The following is a 22736-nucleotide window of genomic DNA, read 5'->3' as shown; positions in this document are numbered from 1 at the left end:
ACACTGCATATGCTCCCTTCCACCCTGAAAAACATCAAGTGCATGCTCACTAAACTATCATGCCTTGAAGCACCCCTGTCACTCCACAGATACTGTGCACACACATGCACACCCAGGCGCATTGGAAAATAATACCTGACAAATACACACGCAGCTTTAGCTCTTTGCATCACGAACAAATTTGCTACCTATTTTCCTTCCACATCCTGAGGCTTCCACATCCTGAACGAGGAAGGAGGCAGTAGGAAACCAGATCTTTTTTCTTCCCCATCTGGAAGCCAGCTCTGGGTATGGAGGAAGGAATGGCAGTGCAGGGGAGGATGGTGCTGAGAGAATGAGCCTCCCCACCCCATCCCTCTATTATCTAAATAATTGCTGGGGAAATGGCCACCCTCAGCCAAATTCTCAAAGGAGATTCACGGATGCCCAAGCAAGCGATGCTTCCTCTCTCCTCTGAATTTAGAGAAACCCACCCCCATCTGAGTCCGGGGCTGCCCAGACTCTGTGAGACCCAGAGCAAGGACCCTGGGGCAGCAGGAGGGGAGGGTCAGAGGAAGGCTGTGCCAGGGCTTCAGGTCTCCCTAGGGCCCAGGAGCGTGGAGGACAGACAGGGGTGAGCACGCTTCAGCCGTGGTTCCAGCCCTGCCTTCTCTGAGCTTGCTCTGCAGGACCTAGCTGATCCGGATGGACTCTGGGCTCCCAGCATCTGGATCACCAGGGACTGTCATAAATACTTTCTCTTCCCTGCCTGGAAAGAGGAGGCTCGGCAGGCCGGTCCGCTCTGGAGCCTGCACCTTATCTTTTAGAGGGTGGAGGGGATATCTCTACAGTTTATGGTCCAGCGAAATCCCTGCCACACAGCTCTTCTTCCGGGTCTTTGTGTCTTGGAATGCGACTGTCCTGAGTGTGCCGGCACAGCAGCCTGCTCCGAGAGCCCACCAGTCCTGAACCCCCTGGCCGGACTTGGTTTCCCCTTTTGGGGAGGAGGTCCCTCGCCTTTTCTTCCTTTCTTTCATTTGATTGTTTTTTCTTTTCTTTTACACATAACTGGTTGATTTCCCTTCGGGAGCCAGGAAATAAAGAACCACAAGCAGCCATCCTCGCTGGGGAGTCTCTGTCCCTCGCCTCGAGGCCTGCACCGCCTTTCTAGGTATCACGGATTTATGTTCGTTTGTCTGGGTCATTCTGCCTTTTTGTGTTAATTACGCGCTGCCTGCTTCGTTCTTATCTCCTCCGCAAAGCGATTATTTTCGACACCCGCCCTCCCTCGCCTCCCTCGCGAACCTGCTGTCAGAGCCAGGGCCCATCTCCCGCCACCGCTCACGATTTATTTACACCTCGCAGGTGAGAGGATTGATTTGCTCAGCCAGTAGGGCCGGGCTGGACCGGGGCGCGGGGCCTTCTCGCCACTGCTCCGAGGAGCCGGGCCTCAAATGTCAGTGCGGCCAGGCCGGCCAGGGGCGCCGCCGCCGCCTCTAATATTGAACAACAGCGCCACCTCGCGTTCATTTTCTCCAATGCAGTCCAGCTGGGGGAAAAGCCAGGGGAGAGAGCAAGCAGGTCTCAGGCTTGGCCCTAAGGTGAAAAGTGGCAGGAAGGAGTTTCCAAATGGGGGAGGGGGAGGGGGGGGTCCCTGCAAGGGAGTTCCCCCGGGACCGCTTTCCGTTTGTTTTATAAGTTCTCGAGATAAACCTTGTCAAAGGTTTCACACTCTTCTCTCTTTTTGAAACCCTCTCTTCCCGCATTAAGAGCCACCACGCAAAGGAACTGCCGCGGTCTTTCCTCCTCCCCTCTTCAGGCGCATTTCTGGGCTGGGAACACCTCCGCGCACGCCGACGCACGCCCTGAAGCTCCCGCAACCACCTGCCCAAGGCTGCACCCTAAACTCCTGGCTCTTCTTACCCTGCTGCCGGTCCCGCACCGCCTATTCCGCTGCTGCCCGCTGGACTCTGGGGTGGGACTCTGACTTCTCCCGGCTGTTTGCCCCCTGGTTTGTAGCCCATCCCTCTCTCACGCGCGCTCTCTCCACCTCTCCCCCCCCCACCCCCCCAGCCAGTGAGGTCCTGTTCTCCGTGGGCCATAGACAAAACATTCCTATAATCTGATTTCAAAGGAAAGAGTGTCCACCTTATTTAAACCATAAAACAATTAAGCCCAGACGTCTAGCCAGCTCCGCGCTGCTGTTTTGTTCGGCCCCATTCAGAATCCAGCGCAGGGAGACAAACAGCGCCATAAAAGTGGCATTTCGGTGCTGCGGAAATGTACCTATCCCCTGCCTTTCCAAGTGGAACAACCTTTAGGGTTTTGTGATTCTGACAAAGGAGCAGAGGAGAGGTGGGAGGGGAAGATTAGGGCAGGAGGGCGTTTGCTAGCCCCTTTCCCCCAGCTTTCGTTTCTTTCCCCAGATGTGTGTTGTGTTGTGACGGTTTTAACGCACAGATTATAATAAATAAAAACTGAATCCAATCCTGACCTGCAGGCGGCTGAGCTGGTGGGCCTGGGCGGGGTGGGCCTGCTCTGGATCCGGGGCCCTCGAGCCCGGCGCCCTCCTTCCTGCCCGCATTCAGGCCGGCTCGGGCAGGCTGCGGGAAGCAGGCCCCGCTGGCGGACGAGGGGAGGCGAAAGGGCCTTGGAACAGGGGCGGGGTGGAAGCCCGGAAAGGCCGCCAGGCTCGGGGCCCGAGTCCCCGCGTCAGGACCCGGGCAGATGGGTGCCTTGTTCCCCAATGGGTGCAGAACTGAGGCCAGGGTCACAGGACTGCAAAATGGCCAAAGGGAGGAGGGAGGAAGCGAGAAAAGCGAGCAATCTACAGGCAAAGCACCTTTCAAAAGGACCAAGGGAACAATCGATTCTGGAATTGGAAAGGATGTCTCCTAAGCGGGAGAGAGGACAGGGTGCTTCCGCTACTGGGGAAACCACACCATCGGTCGGTCGTTTGCGATTTTTGACTCAAAATATTATCAAAACAAAATGTTCACCCCTTCCCACCTTCCTCCAGCCCCCAACACTGGAGAGTTTAATGGCGGGAGGGGGTAGGACATTCAAATGATGGGGAGGGGCTGGTCCCTACAAGTGCCTCACCAATCCTGTAAGACAATGCAATGGCCCAGGGAGCTGCACAAGGCCTGGGGTCCCCAATTATTTTATGATACACCCCAAGAATTCAGAGCAACACCCTGCACCCTCTCCAGAAGGGGCAGCCTGAGGTATTAAAGGGCTGCATTTCAGGCAGTCTGCGTTTAATAGTTTCCAGATTGGGGGATTTCCGAGAAAGGGGGCGCCCAGGCAGAGGCATACCCTGCAGCTTGTGTCTGCTTCTGATTAGCAGATGAATCTGCCAGTTCTGGGGAGGGCACTCTGGGGTACAGTGCAGCTGACAGCCCCACCAGGCTGTCAGACACACATCTCTACATCCTTATGCCTGGGGTCCTTCAACCACCAGAGAACATTCCCCGCCTGACTAATCCCTGAGTAGCTTCCTTGGGCCCTGGCCACACTACCCCCCAGAAATGCTGCAGCTGCACAGCATAACCCCTGCACCCCGAGACCAACATTCAAACTAACCATCAGAGAATGCATTGAGAAGTAGAAACTAAATCTAATTCTGATTGTATTGGCTTTGCCATCTTTCTCCTTCCTTAATATCTCTCTCTCTCTCTCTCTCTCTCTCTCTCTCTCTCTCTCTCTCTCTCTCTCTCTCCCATCTTCCTCCTTTTATTCTCAACGAAATCCTCAGTGCCTGTTCTCCCTGAGGCCTGCTGGCCTTCCTCCTCCAAACCGCACACCCTCCCTACTCAACCCCCCTAGCCATCCCTCGAAGCACCGATGCAGCCAGGCAAGAATCCAGCCCGGGCCCTCACCCAGCACCCAACTTTCATCTTCACCTATCTCTTCCCTCCGATCTCCTGTACTCATAAATTATTACAATTAATTACAGCGAGGGAAAGCCATTCATGCCATGCCCCCACCCCCGGACTCCATTGAGCTACCAGGAAACTCCTAGGCAGCTATCGGAGCAGGCACAGACTGTGCCCAGGTCTAAGCAGCCTCCACCCCACCCTGGAGCCCTCACCCACCCCACCCCGCCTGGAGAGAAGCAGCAGGCACTTGCCCTCCCGAGGTCAAGAGAGCCCCTTCCTGGCTCCAGCCTCCCCCAGAGGGTCTGAGCACTTGCCTCCTCCACGACAGCGGCCTGGGAGCCACAGGGAGGAGAAATAATGAGAACTGGATGCAGTTGGGTTTCTGGTTTTTTAAATGACTTCGATATATTAACACAGAGCTGTTCTACCATAACAAACAGAAGCACGTTACAGGACGGACGCTGGGGATGATAGGAAACACTGCTATGTACATGCCCGAGGCACCGGCCTGCGCGCTGGACCCAGCCTGCGGCACCATCCCCGGCCCTCGCCCCTCAGCTCCTGGGCTGGGACTCCTTATTGTGTATGTATGTGTATCTTTTTTTTTTGTACAAAATCTGCACGCAGAGCACCCCAGGCCTGGGGAGAGATGGCCCGGACCAAATATGATACAGGAAAAAAAATAGAAATATAGCGATTCAAGTACTGGCTTCTCTGAAGAAAGGAGAAAAAAAATCACATTGTGTGTGTCATTTATTTCAGTTGCGCAGGAGAAGAGAATGCGGCTTCTCTCCCCGCCTCCTGATCCTCGCTGGGTAGAACTAACTCTAAAACACCAATTTCTCAACACTGAACCCTCCCAAATCGCAAGAGTTTTCCTTTTCCCTTTCCTTTTTTTTTTTCTTTTTAAGCGGATTGGCTTTTCTCTATCTTGCTCTTTCCTTTCCTTTTTCTTGCTCTCTCCCGCCTGGGCTGGGTTTTTTTTGTGTTTTTTTTTTTGTTTTTCCCTTGGCTGTGCCGAGGCAGCAGGCCGGGCAGGGTTTAGGATTGCTCCTTGTCGGTTTTCTCTTTATTCATCTTTTTCATCTTCATCCTCCGGTTTTGAAACCAGATTTTGACCTGCCGCTCGGTGAGGTTGAGAACCCGGGCCACCTCGTACCGACGGTCCCTGGTTAAATACATATTGAAGAGAAACTCCTTCTCCAGTTCCAGCGTCTGGTACTTGGTGTAGGGGCAGCGCTTCTTCCTCGTGGAGCGGGCGTGGATCCAGTTGGCCACGGGGTTGCCTGGAGGGCCAAACACAGGCAGGGGTCAGTGGAGACCCTTTCCAGCCCAGGATCCCTGCCACTCCACCCCCAGGCGTAGCCAGGCTATCAAAACCCAATAATTGAACCTGAATTTGGACACGTTTTGCTGTAGGAATTTCCCCTCACTCCTTTTGCATTCTGCCCCCCTCCCCACCTCCCCCTTCTTCAGTTTCCTAAAACTATAGGAAATCAAAGCTATCAAAGCCCCAACAGTCTGGTCCTCAGCTTCAAGAGTAGTAACTCGAGAATATCCTCATAAAAAGTCCAAATTCCCAACCGTTTCATAGGCCCATAAATGCTTCTCTCCCTTGTTTTTTATTTTTATAGTGAGGGCTCTCTCCTCCCCACTTCCCTCCTCCTTTGCCCCCTCCCATCCACCCAGCCCACGACCAAGTCCTGAGATTTCTGCAGTTCTGCTTCCTGACCCTGAGAGCCCCTGAGCCCCTCACTACCCTCTCCAGCGCTGTTGCTCATATCCGCCCTCCGAGTTCAACCCTGCTGAGGCGAATTCTCAGGGTGATGCTGGGCTAGGAAAAGCCTTCCTCCTCTCCCCCAGAGAGCTGCTGGCCTTGGAAACAGCCCCCCTACATGTGAGCTTCCCTGTTCGACTGCCATGCCCCCACCCCTCCTGCCAGCCCCAGGACAGGCTCTGCAGGAGCCAAGCCTCCAATTTCAGGTTTATGAGAGTAGCTGAGGGCAAGGAGGGAAGGCTCAGAGGGGTATAATTAGGCCCTGGCCCCTTACCGGGCTGGAGGAAAGGATTTCCTGGAGCCCCCCCTGGGACTCCCCCAGACACTTCCTCACACCCAGGGGGCTGCACCCCTCCCCTGCTGTTTCTCTTCTTTCCCCTTTCTCTGGCCCTACAGCTCCCACCTGCCCCTCCCCACCTACCCCTGCCCTTCTTTGCAACACTCAGAAGGCTCCTGTCTCCCTGATTGGAGTGTATGTGTATGTGTGTGTATGTGTGTGTGTGTGTGTGTGTGTGTGTGTGTGTGTGTGTGTAATTCTCTAATCTGGGGAGATGTCTCTCCCCACTCCTCATCCCTGACACCCCCATTTTCTACCTTCTCTCCTGCAGACCCTCAGAGGAGGGCTTTCAAGTTTGAGGCTGGGACCCCACTTCTCTCCCCTAACTCTGGAAGTCCTGTCTCTCCAAGTTCCCCCAGACCCTTCACTCAGTGGTCCTGGGAGAGAAGTCCATAGACCTTGAGTTTTATTCATCTCTAGTGGTGTGAGGACCACCCCCCCCCCATGCTGGCTGGGAGGTAGGGGTGAATTTTCTCCCTGCCCCGAGTGTCCTCCTCATCTCTGTCCCATCCCACCTCAAACCATAAAATGAACCTCGCCCCCACCCCATCCCCTGGCCCTGTCTGCATTTCTTGGAAAGTAACGACTGAGCCAAAGAGCCCGGGCTGGGGGTATGGGGGGCGGGGGTCTCTCATCAAAACCTGCTCCTGGGCGAGGAGCCCCCCCTCAGCCCTCTCCCAACCTGGCTCCTTGGGCCCCCTTTCAGACCTCCCTGCCCCTGAAAGCTCCCCAAGGTAATTCGCTTTTATTGAGTCCTCACCCCCTCGCCCTCGCCCCTCTCCCGCGCTCCCTGCGCCACTCCGCGGGGCTGTAATCCGGCTCCCCCCGCTCGGCCTCTCCTCCCCTCCCGCGCCGGTTGTAAAGGAAAATTGCTCCCAACTTACTGGGGTCCAGGTCGGCCTTCTCCTCTTTGTGCTTGCCGCCGGCGAGGGCGTCCGCCTCGGGCGAGGGCAGGGTCTGCGGGGCGCGGTCGCGCAGCTCCCCGGGCGAGCCGTACATGTAGTCCGGGTAGCTGCGGCCGTCGCCCGGGCCGCAGTCGGCGCGGCGCCCGGGGTAGGCGTCCGGCTTGAGGGCGTAGTGCCGGCCGCCGGCCGGGAAGCTGGGGAAGGAGACGGCGCCGGACAGCGGCTCGAGCCAAGTCCGCATGTAGCGCGTGTCGGCGCCGAGGTGGGGCTGGGGGCCGTACGGGTGGTACACCACGGACGACTGCGAGGGCACGGGCGCCCACGACGTGCTGAACACGGCCGGCTTGGGCGCGAAGCTACAGGACGGAAAATCGCTACAGTCCGGCACCAAGCCGCTGGGTCTGGCGGCGGCGGGGTGAGCCCCGGTGGCCGGAAACCTGGACGCTAGGAGGTCTTCATTGTCGTGGGAGATGAGCGAGTCCACGTAATAGTTACTGATGGGCCCCGTCGCCGACATCGTAACGGGGTTTTACATACATAAGATTATTGTATGAACTGTATATGTACTTTTTATCTGCTCACAGAACAATCAAGGCAGGTAATTATTTTTCCAGCCTTTTCCCCGCAGCCCATTGGCTCTCCGGCCCCCACGTGATCGTATTTACCCAAAAATACGGCGCGGATCAATGCGCAGGGGCTTTTTTTTTTTTTTTCCCTTGCCTTTTTTTTTTTTTTTTTAACCTTCTCCCACCCCCTTCTCTGCTGATCCCCGCGACCTGCGTTTTCCTGGGGGTCCGGAACTCTGGACCCAAGGCGTCCGTCACCCCCTCAGGACAACTCGTCTCTCATCAGAGAACCCCCTTGCCCATGTCCACCCAGGAGCAGATGGCCTCCCGCCCCCACCCCCAGGAGGATTTCTTAATGGGGCGAAAATGCCAGCCCCGGAACCCAGGGTTCCCGGACCCCCGGGGCGGAGCTGGGCGCCGGAGCCCGGGGACCCGAGGCCGCCGAGGTAGGTGGAGGAACTATTTCTTGACGTAATCTGTCTCTGTCGGCCCCGACGCTCCCGCAGTCTCTGCGCGAGCCGAGATCAGCGATTGTCAGTTCGGAACGTGGCTTTTAAAAATGCGTTTTTAAATAGTGTGTATGTATGTATTTCTTTCAGGAGCAGCAGCAGCGAGAGAGGGAGGGTGGGAGGGGACTGGAGAAGCTGGGGTGGAGGGAGGGAGGGAAGGAGAGAAAGGGGAGAGCGCCTCTGCCCTGGCCAGCTCAGCCCCCCAAACATGGGGTAGGGGAGGTTAGGGAAGGGGGTCCGTGGGTGGGAGGGGTAGGACCTCTGGACCTCAGACACCTTTAGCATCAGAAGTCCTCTCTTTGCTTCGGTACAGATATGCAAGCACCTCTATTTTAAATTTATTGTCTATATCTACCTTTTTTTTTTTTTCCTTGCCAGCTTGAAGAAGTGGAGGAGAGATCTACACAACTTAAGTGGGGCAGCAACCCCATCCCATCTTCCTGCTCACCCACCTTTGCCCCAATTCCATCTCTGGGACACCCTGACCCCCCAAAAAGAAGTCACCCCCCGGGTTCTGTCTGCACAGAGCCAGGGTGAGAGCGGGCAAGGCAAGAGAGCGACCTCAGTCGTGGGCAAGTAGCTTGTTTTTACGTCCTTCAATAAAATTTTTATGAGGATCATTTGATTGTTCATAAATGTGTCTTTCATTAAATAAAATTGTAGGCTGTTTTTGGAACGGGAAAAAAGCAACGGAGGGCTGGGAGAAAGCAGTTTCTTTGGGGTCGGACACAGGAATCCTGGAGAAGCAGTGTGACTGTAGGGAAGAACAGACAACTAGGATTCCTTCCCCCAAGAAGTTGGTTGTTACCCTCCTGTTTGAGTTTGGGGTTTGGTACCCAGTCCTCTGCTTTCCATGGGACTGTCCCATGGTGGTGGGCTTTGGACAAGCAGGAAATTCTCAGAACGAGTGCAAAAGAGGGGGCAGGAAGGTTGGCTGGTGGGGGAGAAGAGCAGGTGACGTCCCTAGAGGCAGATGCACCCTAGGCATGGCAGAGCGAGTTTGAAGGAGGGCTGCAATTTCAGGGTCAGAAGGAAAGAGTCCCAGTTTGTGCTGGATGAAAAAGGCAGGAGCTGAGGCTGAGAGGAGGCTCTGAAACAGCAGGGAAGGAAGAAGCTTCCCAGAGCAGAGATGCCTGCCCTCCGTTCCCACTCCTGTCCCCAGGAGGGGACCAGACGCCAGGGGTAGGGGCCCAGGCCGGTTTTGTCCTGCACCTAGGTCAACCTGTCTCCTCTGGGGCAGAGGAAGACCAGAGAGAGGTGTCCCAGAGAGTGTAGGAGGTATGTTGGGGGGAGGAGGAAAGTTGAGGGGGGAAGAATAGATGTGAAGTCCAAACACTGACCCCAGCTTTCTAGGCCCAGTCCCCGTCCCTGTTCCTCCCCCTTTCCAGTTCTTTCCCTTTCGGTCAAGCGGGGCTGGGGTTTCTACGAAAGGGGGGCAGGATGTGAGAAGTGCCTAAGGGCTGGGGAGAGGAGACTCGGGGCCTCAACCTCCTCACCCTGGGCTCTGATTGGATTATCTTCCCCTCCCCCAGACTAAACCGATTTGGAAAAATCCAAATAACAGCAAGAAACCGAGTATCTCTTTGGCCTTGATGGAGTTGGGTTAGCTGTCAATCAAAAATCCTCCCTCACTAGTTCAAGGAAAAGACAAGAGGTTCCAGTCCCCCTGCAGAGGCTTTCTCCAAATCCCTCGCGCCGTCAGCACCTCCCCCAGCCCTGGCGGCTGGGGACCCTGACCAGCTCTTGGGCGGCTGCTGGCAGACATGTAGCCTTTGGCCGGCCCGGGGGCCAGACTGTGACCAAGAGGACATTAGGGACAGAGCCTGAGAGAGACTGAGCCCGAGATAGCCTGAGACCGAACAACTGAAACACACGGGGCGTCAGGCCCACAGAAAGGAAGGAAGGAAGGAGGGAAGGAAAGAAGGAAACAGAGGATTGGGCTAAAAAGAAGGAGCGAGGGGAGAATTAAAGAAAAGAGGGGAGGCAAGATGAAAAGAGAGAGGAGAGCAGGGAAAGGAAGACGTGCAGAGAGCAAGACAGAGGAAGGGCGGTGATAGGCAGGATGGGCTGGAGAGCTGGCGGAGCAGCCATGGCATTGTGCAGTCCGCTGGCTTGCCGGGCCTTTGCCGGCGACAGGCTCCAGGCACAGCGGCCACTTCTGTCCTGACACAAAGGAGGAAGAGGCCTTCCCTCCTGCCCTTCCCAGCGTCCTGCTCCTGTGGGTACACTAGGCTCCTGGGATATAGAACCCCATTTCAGCCCAGGCAGCCTTCCAGGCGGCTGGGGCTGAGCCACGCTCTAGTCAAGGAGCAGAGAAGAAGACGGGAGGAAGGAGGTTTCACGCCCTGCTCCTCCCTTGCGTCTCTGCCAGGCCACAGGGCCCCTCGGCCCCCATTTCAGCTTTCCTGGAAGAAAGACACCCCTGAAGGCCCTCTTCCATGGGCCTCTGCTTTGGGGGAGAGCTCTCAGACAGAGTGGCTGCAAACAGATGCCCCTTTCTCTCCTCGCCTCTTTGGCCACTGCCTTCTTTTCAGCCCTGCCCAGCCGGCAGAGGCAGCAGCACGGGGCAGCTGAAATCACAGCTGAAATCCTCCAGCCCACACTCCCTGCTGCTGTCAATTTCCCCATGAAACCGAGGGGAGATTGTCACCTTAGTTATAGAGCGTGAACTCAGGCATAGACCGAGCTGAGGATCAGGAAGTAGGCCTCGCCCACAGCCCCCTCCCCACCAATACCCCATTTTGCCTAGGCCTTGCTTAGAGAGGTGGCCTGGGGGGGGGGGGGGGGGCTGGAAGAGGCTGGGAGCCCCTGAGTTCACCAGACCCAGGTCCCTGTGCTTCCACAACTGCATATGGCTTGTACCCCCATTCTCTGTCTTTGGAGGGAGGGTGGCAGGTCAGGGCTCTGAAGCAGATTTTCAGGCTCCCCCAAATCCAGGCCTCTAGGGATGGGAGCACAAGGATGTGGGGACACCACCAGGACGGAGGGGCTTGTCTTCCCAGGTTCAGCTCCTCCTCCGGAATCCCCTGGCAGATTCCAAGACTCCCGTTCACCCCCACCACTCCCTTCAATTTTCCTCAGCGCAAATGGGGGAAACTCAAGAGCCTGGAGGCTACTGGGAATCCCTGTTGTGGAGAGGGCAACCCCAGCTTCAGCTAGCAGCTCTGCGCTCACTCTGGTTCTTAGAAGTCCCCTCCCACCCCAAAAGGTTTCACCGGGCACAGGAAAGCCCCCTAAGGGGGAGGGGCAGCTTTACTCCATCACCTCGAACCTGGGCAGCTACGACTGCAACCAACCCAGCACCACCGTGGGAAGGACTGACAGACAGGCAGACAGGTTAGAGGCTTCCTCTCCCCTCGCCCTGCGCCTCCTTTTTAGTGATTTAAATTCCCTCCGGTTCAATCCACACCTTCAAGTTCGGATTAAATTTAAAACAGGCTTTCCCCGGGGCCCCCAGTGGGCTCTCCCAGCCGCCGCAGGCGGGGAGACCGCTCCCGGGTTCGGCAGCACCCGCCCGCGCAGCGGAGGCTGTGCTCCATTTGCTTTCATTTTCCATCTCCCCCTGAAATGGGCTCATTTCACCTCTTCGCTGCCCTCTCCCCCTCCCCGCCCCCTCCCTGGTTCCCCTCGACTTTCCCCCCTTCTCTCTCCCGATCCCTCTTTGTTGGGAAAAACACACCCACACACAACTCCTCCTTGCCAAGGCCTGCGCTGGAAGGAAGCAGACACTGAATTCTCCTGGCCTGCCGCGAGGAGACCCGCGTCCTGCCCCCACCCCAGGTGGGTATCCGGGACCCCCGCGCACCAGGAGCCCGGCCCCTCCGCCCAGCAGGAGCGAACCCCCTAGGGCCTGTGAACCTGGCCCTCTCAACGCCATGGCCTGCATTCCCGCCGGCCCCCTGCCCCGCCGCCCGGCAGCAAACGGGGCTATTTCCGGCTCCCCCAACCGGTCTAGCTTCCTAGCCTGGGGAGTGGCTGGAGGGGGAGGGCCCCAGAGCTGGGGGAGCTCCCTGCCTGGAGCCCCCGTGGCCCTGGCGACTGGTTACCTGATCTTTCTGTGATGTGTGTGTCGCAAGGAAATTTGCAGTGACTTTGGAGCCCAGACTGCGGAAGCGGAGGTGGCGAAAGGAGAGACAATACGGGTACAATTAAGGGGCCAGAGCCGCGAGTCTCTCCCCCGCCCTCCCTGCGCGACTGGGAGCTGTCTGGCCTCCAACCTCAGGGCAACCCGCGAACCTGGAGCCGGAACTCAGCCCCAGGCGGAGGGAACCAGAGGATCTGGCTTCCAGGAGGCGGGAGTCCAGCTCCCTTCCAACTTGGGGGCACAGCCATCAGCCGCACTGAGTTGCAGAGAAGGCAATGAATGAAAGTGCACATTCCGACCAATGTTCCCAAACTGTTCAGCCTTTGGAAGGAGAGCCTAGGGTTTGGGACGCCTCAGACAGACAGACAGACAGACAGGCAGGCAAACCGCATCTCCAGAGGCAGACGGACTCACAACATGAGTGTGAGCCTGAAATCAAATGCAGGTTCAACATTCCCTGAGGCCTCTCTGCCAGGCCGGCGGGCGCCGATCTCCCTACCTTCTCTCCCCTCCAGGGCGTTGGACAGAGACCTGGAAGACTTGGTCCCTCGGGCTTGGTCCAATCCCGCCTCGGGAAGCGCCTTCGTTACCTGCTCCTCGGCTCCCCACGGCCACAGATGCAGGGCAGCCGCCTCCCGCCCGGGGAGGGAAGCCCCGGCCACCGCAGCCGCCGCCGCCCGCCCTCCTTCCCTCCCTCCCTCTGTCTCGCCCTCCCTCCCTCTCTCCCTCCCTCGCGCGCTGCCGCTCGCGGGCCCTCCCGCGGGCAACCTGTTCTGGACCAAATCCAGGTATCTCCGAAAGAGAGAAAAAAAGAAAAGACATTCTTGTGCAAAAGAAAGAAAGAAAGACCCCTAACTGCATTTATTTTTCATGCTCTGAGCCTGGCTTGGCCTCGGTTCCCAGGTCCTGGCCACGGCCCTGCCCCTGCGGAGGTGTGCGGGGCCTGCTGCCTCGCCCACGAGGACCGCCGCGCCCCACGCACTGCGAGCTGCACACCGTGGACCGCCGCGACGGCCACCCAAACACCACTCAGACCTCAAGGTCCTTCCTCCAGACTCAATATCCGGTTGTCCGGCTCGCCGCGGGCCTCCGCCCGGGGAGCCAGCTCTGCTCCGTCCGCCGCCAAAGTACACGCGCGATCCACCTAGTCTGTGCTCTCACGCCCGCCCCGACACCCCTCCCGGGCTCGGCGCCCGCCGGGGCACACTCGGGCTGCGGTCTTGCCCCGGGCTACAAACCTCCTCCCTCGCACCGGACCCACACAAAGCCCGGTGCCCTGCCGCTCCCATTGGAAGCCCCCTCCGCCGCCGCCGCCGCCGCCGCCCTTCACCTGTTTCCGAAAAGAGCTGCAGCTCCGCGACGAGCCAGGCCTTGGGCCCCAGCGGAGGGTGCCGGGGAGCCAGGGTCCCAGGGAAGCCTCAGAGGATCGAGGATCCGCGGGGCTGAGCCAGAGCCCCCGCAGCCGCGAGCTATCTCGGAGCCCAAGGCTCTCCTTGGCGAGCTCTTGCCTTTTCCTCCTTCTCCCACAAGTCTTAAACACTCACATGCCGAGAGTTCAGCTCTATAAATCCTGTTCCTCTTTCCCATATCATAATTAAAAAAAACCAGTAGGGGAGGTTTTAACTTTTATTGCGATTTCTGGAGTTGGGCTGCGGAGCATATATTAAGTTTACGCTTGTGCGCTCTCGGCGGGGAGGGTCCTTTAAGAAATAAAAATCCATCTTAATATCTGCAGACGAGAGAGATAATTTTTCCCCTCCTCTTCACGCTGTTTCTTCTGAAGACTCCCTTCCAGCGAAGCGAATAAATAATCACCACCACCTTAGCCATGATCCATGGCCCCAGGGCCCTCGGGGCAGACGCTGGCCATCAGACTGGCCCTCACCTTGGCCCTATGAGAACTCACCCCATTCACCAGGATTCTTTTGGGGTGGACACCCAGACCCATGGCTCAGTGACCAACCCCCCTAAGCTCCTGGGCTCTGAAACAGAAATGGGGGCAGAGAGACCCAAAGCGCAGAAGCCCTTCATTGGTGAATTTCGGCCCATCAGGGACCCAGTCTCCAAGACAGGCACTCCTGAGCACCCGCCTTTCCTGGGGACTCATTTCACTCCAACTGGCCCGGTGCTTCTGGCAACCTGAAAATTCAGAGACTGCTGGGGGCTCCCAAACAGGGGGTCCCCCTGCCTGCCTCTAACCAGCTGGTCTTCCTCTCTGAAAACCTCCCTATTCCCTGAGAGCCACAGAGAGATTTGAGCACTTTCATCCAAGGGAAGGTATTTTTTCCCCCTACAAATGGCTAAGGAACAGATGGAAAGTCAACCTGACAAATTCAGCGGGAGCGAAGAGAGGCTCTATTCCCATTTTCCCCTCTATCCTCCTCAGGGTGAAAACAAATCTCTTTGTATAACAGAGAGAAAAACAAATAAGCATGCAGGTAAATATATATAGGGGATTTGAGAGAGCCTAGAGGAGACAGAGATATAGAAACAGAGACCCACACTCATACAAGGTTACAGATATCCCCTAGCAGACAATTGCAAGGATATGGAACTCCATGTATATGTTTTGTTACAGGGACATGACTTTATTTCTCTGTCTGAAAGTTTATAATGTTTTAATAACCACAATAATTCCAAAGTAAGAAAACCTGTCCTCCTTTGGGCTTTCTCTTTCCCAGTCTGAGAACCAGGGTGTATCTCCCCATTCTCCTGGACTCCCCCCCACCCCCGCCCATTTTTCTTCTCAGGCAGAGAAACCTCTTTTGAGAGCTTCTCTCTAGCAACAGGGTCCAGAATTGAGGAACCAAGGGCAAGGGGTGGATGGGAAAGGAGGGGAAGAAGCTTTGCAAAGTTTCGCATTGCTCAGATTTCCTCTCACTCCATTTCCTGCCCTCCTTCCCTGGCATCAGCCAACAGCCTTCCCAACAATATGGTAAAGGTGGGCGCTGGCAGCCTCCATTCACCCAGACATTTCCGCACAATGCAAAGACAAGCAGCTGCCTGACAGCCACAGACACAACAGACCAAGGCCTACGGGCCACAGACAGCTAGACAGAGACCAGAGCTAGCTAGGTTCTTGCCCTAATGTTTCCTAGTATGTGTGTGGGTGTGTGTGTGTGTGTGGGGGGCATTTCTACTTGGACTTGATGCTTTCCTCTAACCTACTAACACCCTAAATACGCCCTTCTCCTGGGCATGGAGCTATAGAAGCAGAGGGAAGGTGACTGAGCTAGTGCTCAGAGGTCCCCAATTGTTGGGACCCCCAGGCACCCCACTTTTCTAAGGGGAAGCTTCAGCCCCAGCCTTCTGGAGGCATAGTTTTTTCCTTGGAGGTGGCAGGTGAGAGAAACTAACCCTTCCAGAGACTCCCTTCTCTTTCTGTGCTCTCCTCTCTCCTAATGACCCTGCCCTACCCTGGCTGGCCTGCCAGACCACCTCTTACTCAAATTCCTCAATTTCCTTGGAATTGACTAGACCGTCTTTGTCTGTCTCCATCAGCTGAGTCCAGGAAACAATAGCTGCAGGAGAAACTCCTCTCCCTGAGCCCCAGGGATTGGGACAGGCTGAGGAGTAGACAGTAGAAAGTGGGGTTTTCAGGCTTGCCTGGCCTGGCCCCACTCACAGCTCGCCCTCCTCAGTCTGTATCCAATGTGCCCTACCTGGAAGGGGGCTGTGGGGCAGGCCCACAGGGGAGGGACGGAGCTGGATAGGTGGTTTGGGGCCCTCGACGAAAACCGACTGATGTAACTCAGGCAGTTTCTTGTTGCCGAGTTCAAAACTCAATCCCAACAACATGAAACTACCTAAGCCACAGATCAGCTGAGCGAGCAGGGCGGGAGATTCAGCTTTGCATCTATCGGGAGGAGAAGGGAAGGGGGTTGGGGAAGGAAGAAATTCAGCCCCGTCCCCCTTTCCGCCCCCACAACATCCCTAAAGACTAGAGAGTAGACTTTGGGTGGCTGGGTGGGTAGGGGTCTGACTGCCTCATCAGCTTCTGGTCCAAGCAAAACGTCCAGGGAAACTCGGATGAAATGGGACCTCCAGCCGCCAAACCCACGCCCCACCTCCAGCACCGCAGCAGACCCATTCCCCTGCCTCTGGCCCTGGCCCTGGGGGAAGCCAAGTGTCCTTCCGCTCTGGAGCTGGGTCCCTGTCCTGTCCATGGGGCTCTTCCGCACTCTCCCCCTAGATTCCCTCTGATCCTCTCTCCCTCTCAGCTCAACTCTGGCTTCCCCGCGTTTGTGGGTAGCGGAACCACACAGCCTGTGCTCCAGCGCCTCTTCCAACCAGGCCACTTGCCTGGCAAAGCCCCATGGTTAGGGAGTGTGGGGACCGAGAGCCTGGATAAGGCTCACATCCACACCAGCAGAAAGCAGAAAAACCTAAGCTTCAAGCTCCAACCCTCTCCAGCCCACCCTCCCTCTGCTCCCCTCAGCAGACAGCCAGACTGAGCGACATCTACACCCATGTGTCAACCTCGAGGCAACCCTAAGTGCCAGCGGAAGAGAAAGAAGCCAAAACCTACCAATTTACCCGTTTAACCACTGAACCCCACAGCAACAGGCCGAGGAGGGGAGGAAAGGGCGCTCACGGCCACTGCCCTCCGCTGCCAGCATCCACAAGTCCACAAGCAAGCCCGGGCTCTCGGAAAGCTCGGAAAGCTCAGGCGCCCCAAACTCCTTCCTTCCTGTTCTGCCCGCTGTGCACCGGGCACCTGGGGACGCTGCTAGTCCCCACTCTGCCGCCAAGAGAAGAACAAGAAACCGCTTCTCCTACCTTGTCGCCGCCTCCTCCTCCTGCCGCTGCCGGCGCTTCTGCTGCTGCTGTCGAGGGGAGGGGGGTGGCTGAGCTCCTCGTGTCCCCCTCCAGCGGTTAAGTTTATTCCTCTCTTTGGATAGGTGGGGAGCTCTTGGGGTTCCCCCGGGCAGCGGTGGGGTGTGCCTGGCCCAGCACCCCAGGCAATCAGATCCGTCTGCTCCTCAAGATTGCAGTTTGCTCTCTGCCTCTTTCCCTCCTCCAGTCACCTTTAAATGCATCTTTTACTGCAGCACCACATTATATTTGCAGATCATAAAATCCACCTCTCGCGCGCACCAAGACCGTCCTGACATTACTGTTTTATGACCTTGACTTATTGTGGTCACCTGGATAATATTTAAATCAACGTTATGGTCTCTCACTTACATTACACCCGCCAAGAGACGTTCTAGAAAGGCTCTAGGAGATGAGTCAAGCACAAAACACACACATCCACACACTCAGCCTCTTCAGGGAGGGGGTGTCGCTAAAAAAAAAGCACTAAATACAAAAACCACCCATTTGAGGATTATGATTCTGGAAATTTATTAGCATTTTTTCTCCATTAAGGAAGCTACATGCAAAAGATACAACATACAGAATATCTTTAAATAACACAACTGCCAGACAGGGACTGGGTGATATGGGGGGGGGGGTGTCTGTCTTTGCTTCACTATGTTCTATTTTTAAATTTTTTGTTCCTCTGGATGGAAATTTTCAGATGTCAGTGAATGGAGGATGTGGGGTGCTAGGAGGATGGGAGAAATGCAGAAAGCAGTACAAATACAAGACTTCAAGCAGATTCTCAGAGCGACTGGGAGGTAAAGACACGGAGAGGGTTTGGTGGAGGCGCTGGGCGCTACGATGAACATACAAACACTAGCCGAACTTCCCAAAACGTCTATTCTAAGGAGGAAATACAGCAAGAAAGGAGCAATTCTGACTGTGCTCTGTGAGATTACAGACCTTCTCTGGTTCATTTTTGTCCTCTTCCCCTCCCCTCCCCCCCCCCCATTGGGTGTATTCGACCTTAACTTTGCATAGAGAACAGGATGCTGCGTGTGAGTGCGTGGGTGAGTGAGGGGTTGACACACACACCAGTCACACTCCCACCCTTATCTATGCAGGCACACCACACCCAAACCCCTGCACCCCATTTCTCATGCTTTAGGTGGACGCATCTTCACAGCACGAACCATTGGTCCCTTGGAAGGAGAGTCTGAGGTCTTTGCCTTCTTTGCAGGCGCGTTGCATTTATACTCAGGGAGGGAAAAAAATATACCACCAGGCACAAAGGGAGGAGGGGCGGGGAAAGGAAGAAAGGGGTGGGGGAGAGGGGAGGAGGAAGGGAGGCCAAGTGCTCAGGTGAAATTAAAATTGGAAGTCAGTTCCCGGATCCGATTCTCTCGGTTCATTTTCTTGAGTTTCATTCTGCGATTTTGAAACCAGATTTTGACTTGTCTGTCTGTAAGGTTAATGGTCTTGCTAATCTCCAGGCGGCGCTCTCGCGTCAAATACATATTGAACAGAAATTCCTTCTCCAATTCCAGCGTCTGGTGTTTAGTATAGGGGCACCTCTTCTTCCTTCCGCTCTTTGCTGTCAGCCAATTTCCTGTGGTGTTTTCTGCCTTTATCTCCTCTGTTAAAAATAACATTATTTACATAAGTATCCCTGCAGAGGCAACCCCTCCAGAATGCTGCAGCCTTTGCCAGCCTGCTGCGGGGCGGCTGATGGAGTACAGGGTAGCTGCTCTTGTTCCACAGGCCTGGCTGGTGGGGTCCTCTTGGGCTCAGGGCCCTTAGAATATCTTTGGGGTCCAGATTTACAGGGGGAGAAAGACAGGAGGTTCTTGCCTCCAAAGCATTTATTAAATTTAAATTACCCCAATCCACCTTGACCTAGCAGATTCTGAGTACTCCCCACTCCCTCAGCTTGCTGACCCTGGTGGGCACTTGAAACCTCACCAGGCCCTCCCTCCTCTCTGTTCCATTCCAGCTCTGGAAAAATCCAACCAGAAGGAAAAGCATTTTCCAGGCCCCAGACGGGGTGGCAGAGTCCATCCTGCTGGCTAGAGCAGTTCCCAGAGAGCTTTGACCCCTTTCAACTCCGTGGAGGGATGTCGCCCCATTTTCTGCAGCCAGTGGCCATTGCAGCTGTCCCGCACCAGACCTCCAGTCCCTGTTCCCACCTGAAGTGCCACAGAATGACACTGTCCCATTTGAGCTCCCATTGCCAGCTCTTCCTCTCCTGGCCATTTCCCCCGGGGGTGTCAACAGCTGAGGCAAGGGAACTTGTACAGGCAGCAGAGGTCAGGGGCAACAGCTCTGGGGCATGCTGAGTGGTCCTGGGACAGCAGCCCTGGCCATAGGACCTAAGGTCAAGGGAGAGAGATACCCTGAGGAAATGCAGCCCCTTGGAAATCTCCTGCCTGCATATCGACATGGATATGGATGCCTGCCTGCATGTGTGTATTCCTGCAGAGCATTCTCCTGCACATATGCAGACATGTTATTTATCTAAGGAGATGCTATAAGTAGAGGGTGTATTTCCCATTATCTTATGGATAGCTTCTCTCCCTGGACCGTGTTCTTGCTGAAATGGACCGGTCTTACTCTTCAAGCAGCAAAAGAGATCTGGGCTATCTTTTCTAGGGAAAAACCCAGAGTCCAGAGGCCAGAGATGGGCACCCAGCAAAGGACTCTGCTGACGGCTCTGCACTGTCTCCCATACGCCAAATGAAATTGCCAGCTTCCTGGATCTTTATCTTGATGGGGAGTGAGGTGGGGGGGGGGGGCAGGGGAACCAGGAAGCACCAGAAAAATGCAAACTTGAGGCTGTAGTTTAAAACATCCAAATGCCCTTCATTCTGCTCCCACCTCTGCACCTGAAGCCTCCAGTCAAATCGTTTAAAGGCGTTTCACATCTAACTCTGTCTTGTTTGTTTTCTTATTGGGTTTGTTGGGTTTTGGGGGAAGGGAAGAAATTACAAATGGTGAAGTCTGGCCGAAAGCCCTCTTGCCTTTGGCCAGGTGGTGACATCAAAATGGGAGAGGGGAGGCAAAAAGCGCAGAGGTAAAGGGCGGGCTGAGAGGGATTAGTTGGGGTGGGAGGATTTAGATTGTTGCGGGGAGGGCAGGAGAGAAAATGGAGCCTACCAGAATGGGGGCAGTTTGAGTCAGGAGGTGAACTTATTAACCTTGACTTTGCTTTTGGTGGGGCTAGAACAGCTTTTCCTATCCTACATATCTACTCCCCAACCAAGCTCAGGGTCTGAGGAAAGGGTCTAACATTAAACTTGCATGTTGCACAAATGCCACAATGAAGGCTTTGTGGGTGTGGGGGCCTCACTCTCTCCCTCACGCTCGCTCCTGAGCACACCTGATCTTCTGGCCAGGGTCTCCATGAGGTAATTTGCAAGGCCACCTTCGCAGAGGAGACCTGAGGAAGAGAGGCTTAGCCCTTGCCCCCCAAAAGAGAGAGTGTGTGTGAGTGTGAGCAGGCATGCGTGTGTGCGGAGCATGTGAGAGGGGTGTGTGTGTGAGTGTGACACAGGTCGCCAGGCATGCGTGTGCCGCATCCATATACAAAGCACCACAAGATCCAGGCTGCTCAGCTCTAACTAGTCCATCTGCCTCAACACTCAGAGAGCCCCTCTTATATACAGCCCCCAGCAGCCCGTGCCTTGGGGAGCAGCTTTATTCCTCCCCTCCCAGTTGGGCCTTTCTGATGCTTTTGGCTCCAACTTTTCGGGGAGAGTAGGTCTCCTCCGCCTCACTCCACTGCTCCGTTTGCTTCCTCCACATTCCTCTCCAGGTGTCAGAGAAAGGTCCCGAAGGCCTCCAGTTCCCGCAGCAAAAATGAATCTTGAACCCTGAGCTTGAACTCTGACGGAGCTTTCTCTCTCATACCAAAATCACGATGCAAACCAACTAAAGCCACACTTCCTTGCCATTCACACAGAAATTTCCCAACCACTCATTTGTAAGCAGCTATTAGAAACCAACGAAAAAAAAATTTAACCAGAGAAAAGGAAAAGAAAAAAATTAAAAGGGAGACAAAAAACTTACAACAGCCCAAATGCCCCTTTCCAACGCCATGCCCCAGCTAGGCGCCTGGGGAAGGGAGGGATGCGGCGGGCAGCCTCTCACCTCCACCTCTTCCGCTCCAGCCCCGCTGCCCTAGGCCCGGGCCGGCCCCAAACCGCAGGAGCCCAAACCACACGCACAGAGGAGACACACAAAACAACAAATCCGCGCTTCACAGGGAAACAATTTTCAACTGGGAAAACACAGTAAAGCGAAATCTCCTTTCTCCCCAGTCTTCCTTAGTCCCTGACCCAAGATCGCCATTTTAAGCTTTTTGCAAGCTTCTGACCTGAGCGGGGGGGACAGCAGCCCCCACCAGGACAACAGCGCAGAGCAAGCAGACCAAACCCAGCACATGCCTGGGAGCGGTCATCCGCCCGGGGCAGCTGCAGACCGTCCGCGGCGCGCGCCAGGCCGGGTGTTGGCGCCCACGGCCGCAGCGGCCGGCACCTCCACTTGGCCGCTCACCTTCCCCAGCCAGAGGACGCGCCCCCGCCGGGCGGGCGCTCAGCAGACAGGAGTCGCCAGCTGGGGTCTTAGTCCCAGGACCGTCCAGGGCCTCCTGGGCCCAGCCTTCTCCCTTCCCCCCCGCCCCGGGCAGGAAGACCAAGTAGCCGAGCATTCCGGCCGGGCCACGGCCCAGGCAGGCGGCCTTACCTTTTGCTTCGTTATCCGAGGTGTCTGGGCTGGAGTCGGCGGCCTTGGCCCGCTCCTTTTCGCTCTCCAAGGGGCTGCCTTTGGAGCCCGCCAGGCTCTGCTCGGTCTTGATCTCACTGGGGCTGGGGGTCTGGCTGTCAGACTTGGGGGTCTCAGGGAAACTCACTTTGGCCCCGAGCTGGGGCGATTCCAGGTGTTCGGCGCGCGGGTTGAGACTGGCCCGCTGCTCGAAGGGGGCTTCGAAGTCGTTGGTCCCGGCGCAGTGGGGCGGCTTGTCCGGCGCGGAGTAGCTCGGGCTGGCGCGGTAATAGCTGGGCACGGGCACCTCGTGCTCCCCGAGGCAGGACTCTTGCAGGGGGTGGGAGTAGAGAGCTGCCTCGGGGCCACTTTTAGCCCGCTTCTCTGCGCTGTACATGCAGCAGACATTCTCCTCCTTGACACTAGGTGGGTAGGAGCAGGAGGACAGCGGCCTGCCAACAGGTTGTTCCAGGCGGTAGGCGGCTTTGGGGTCGCCCCAGGAGTCCAGCTGCGAGAGGTAGGACGGGTAGGTGTTGAGGGCGAGGTTGGGGCTGCTGCCCTCGTCCCTCTTGGAGAGCGAGGGCGTGAGCCCGCATCCCCTCATCACCCCGCAGTTGAAGTCACTCCCCGATTGCATATACATGCCTGCGCTCCGGCTATAGCGCTCTCCTCCGCCGGGCGCAGCCACGGGCTCCGCGTACGAGTTGGGAGTTACATTGCGAGGGCATGTCATTTTCAGAGAGAGGGGTTTTTAAGGAGCAATACTACAGCGGAGGAGCTGACATCTTTTTTTCCCCCCATCCGGGAGGGGGGGGGCGGTTCGAGGGGGCGGGAAGAAGAAGAAGGGAGGGGGGAATATCAGCTCCATAATTATCCGCACAGTCGGTCCTCACCATGTGACAGCTAGACCAATGGGATTTGAAAATGGCCTTGATGATTCAGACGGCCGTGACGTCAGCGGGGTCAAGTTGTCGGCAGGCGGAGCGCGGAGCGTGGAGTAACAGCGCCACCTAGCAACCACCTCGGGGTAGGGGCGCCCGAGCACTTCACCGCGAACAAAGGAAGCGCCCGGGGGCGACCGGGGCAGGAGGAAGGTGGAGGGAGATTGGGCAGGGGTGGGGGTGGAGGGTGTCTAGG

General features: G+C 56.4%; 2 protein-coding genes across 2 annotated transcripts; both read right to left on the bottom strand.

Annotated features, from left to right (window-relative positions):
- Nucleotides 1-4321: 4321 nt before the first annotated feature.
- Nucleotides 4322-7396, bottom strand: HOXC9 (homeobox C9; the record flags this gene model as incomplete). Its single annotated transcript, XM_079775928.1, has 2 exons — nucleotides 4322-5146; nucleotides 6859-7396. 2 exons carry the CDS (start codon nucleotides 7394-7396, stop codon nucleotides 4902-4904), a joined length of 783 nt encoding a protein of 260 aa, XP_079632054.1. The 3' UTR covers nucleotides 4322-4901.
- A 10592-nt stretch (nucleotides 7397-17988) lies between these two features.
- HOXC10 (homeobox C10) lies at nucleotides 17989-22332 on the bottom strand (the record flags this gene model as incomplete). Its single annotated transcript, XM_079773494.1, has 2 exons — nucleotides 17989-18477; nucleotides 21582-22332. The coding sequence occupies 2 exons, from the start codon at nucleotides 22330-22332 to the stop codon at nucleotides 18200-18202; spliced, it is 1029 nt and encodes a 342-aa protein (XP_079629620.1). The 3' UTR covers nucleotides 17989-18199.
- Nucleotides 22333-22736: the final 404 nt, after the last annotated feature.

The sequence above is a fragment of the Cnephaeus nilssonii genome, assembly GCF_951640355.1.
Source record: "Cnephaeus nilssonii genome assembly, chromosome: 6".
Lineage (NCBI taxonomy): Eukaryota > Metazoa > Chordata > Mammalia > Chiroptera > Vespertilionidae > Cnephaeus > Cnephaeus nilssonii.
Note: the sequence above shows the minus strand (reverse complement) of the source record. Positions and strands in the feature narration are given on the sequence as shown.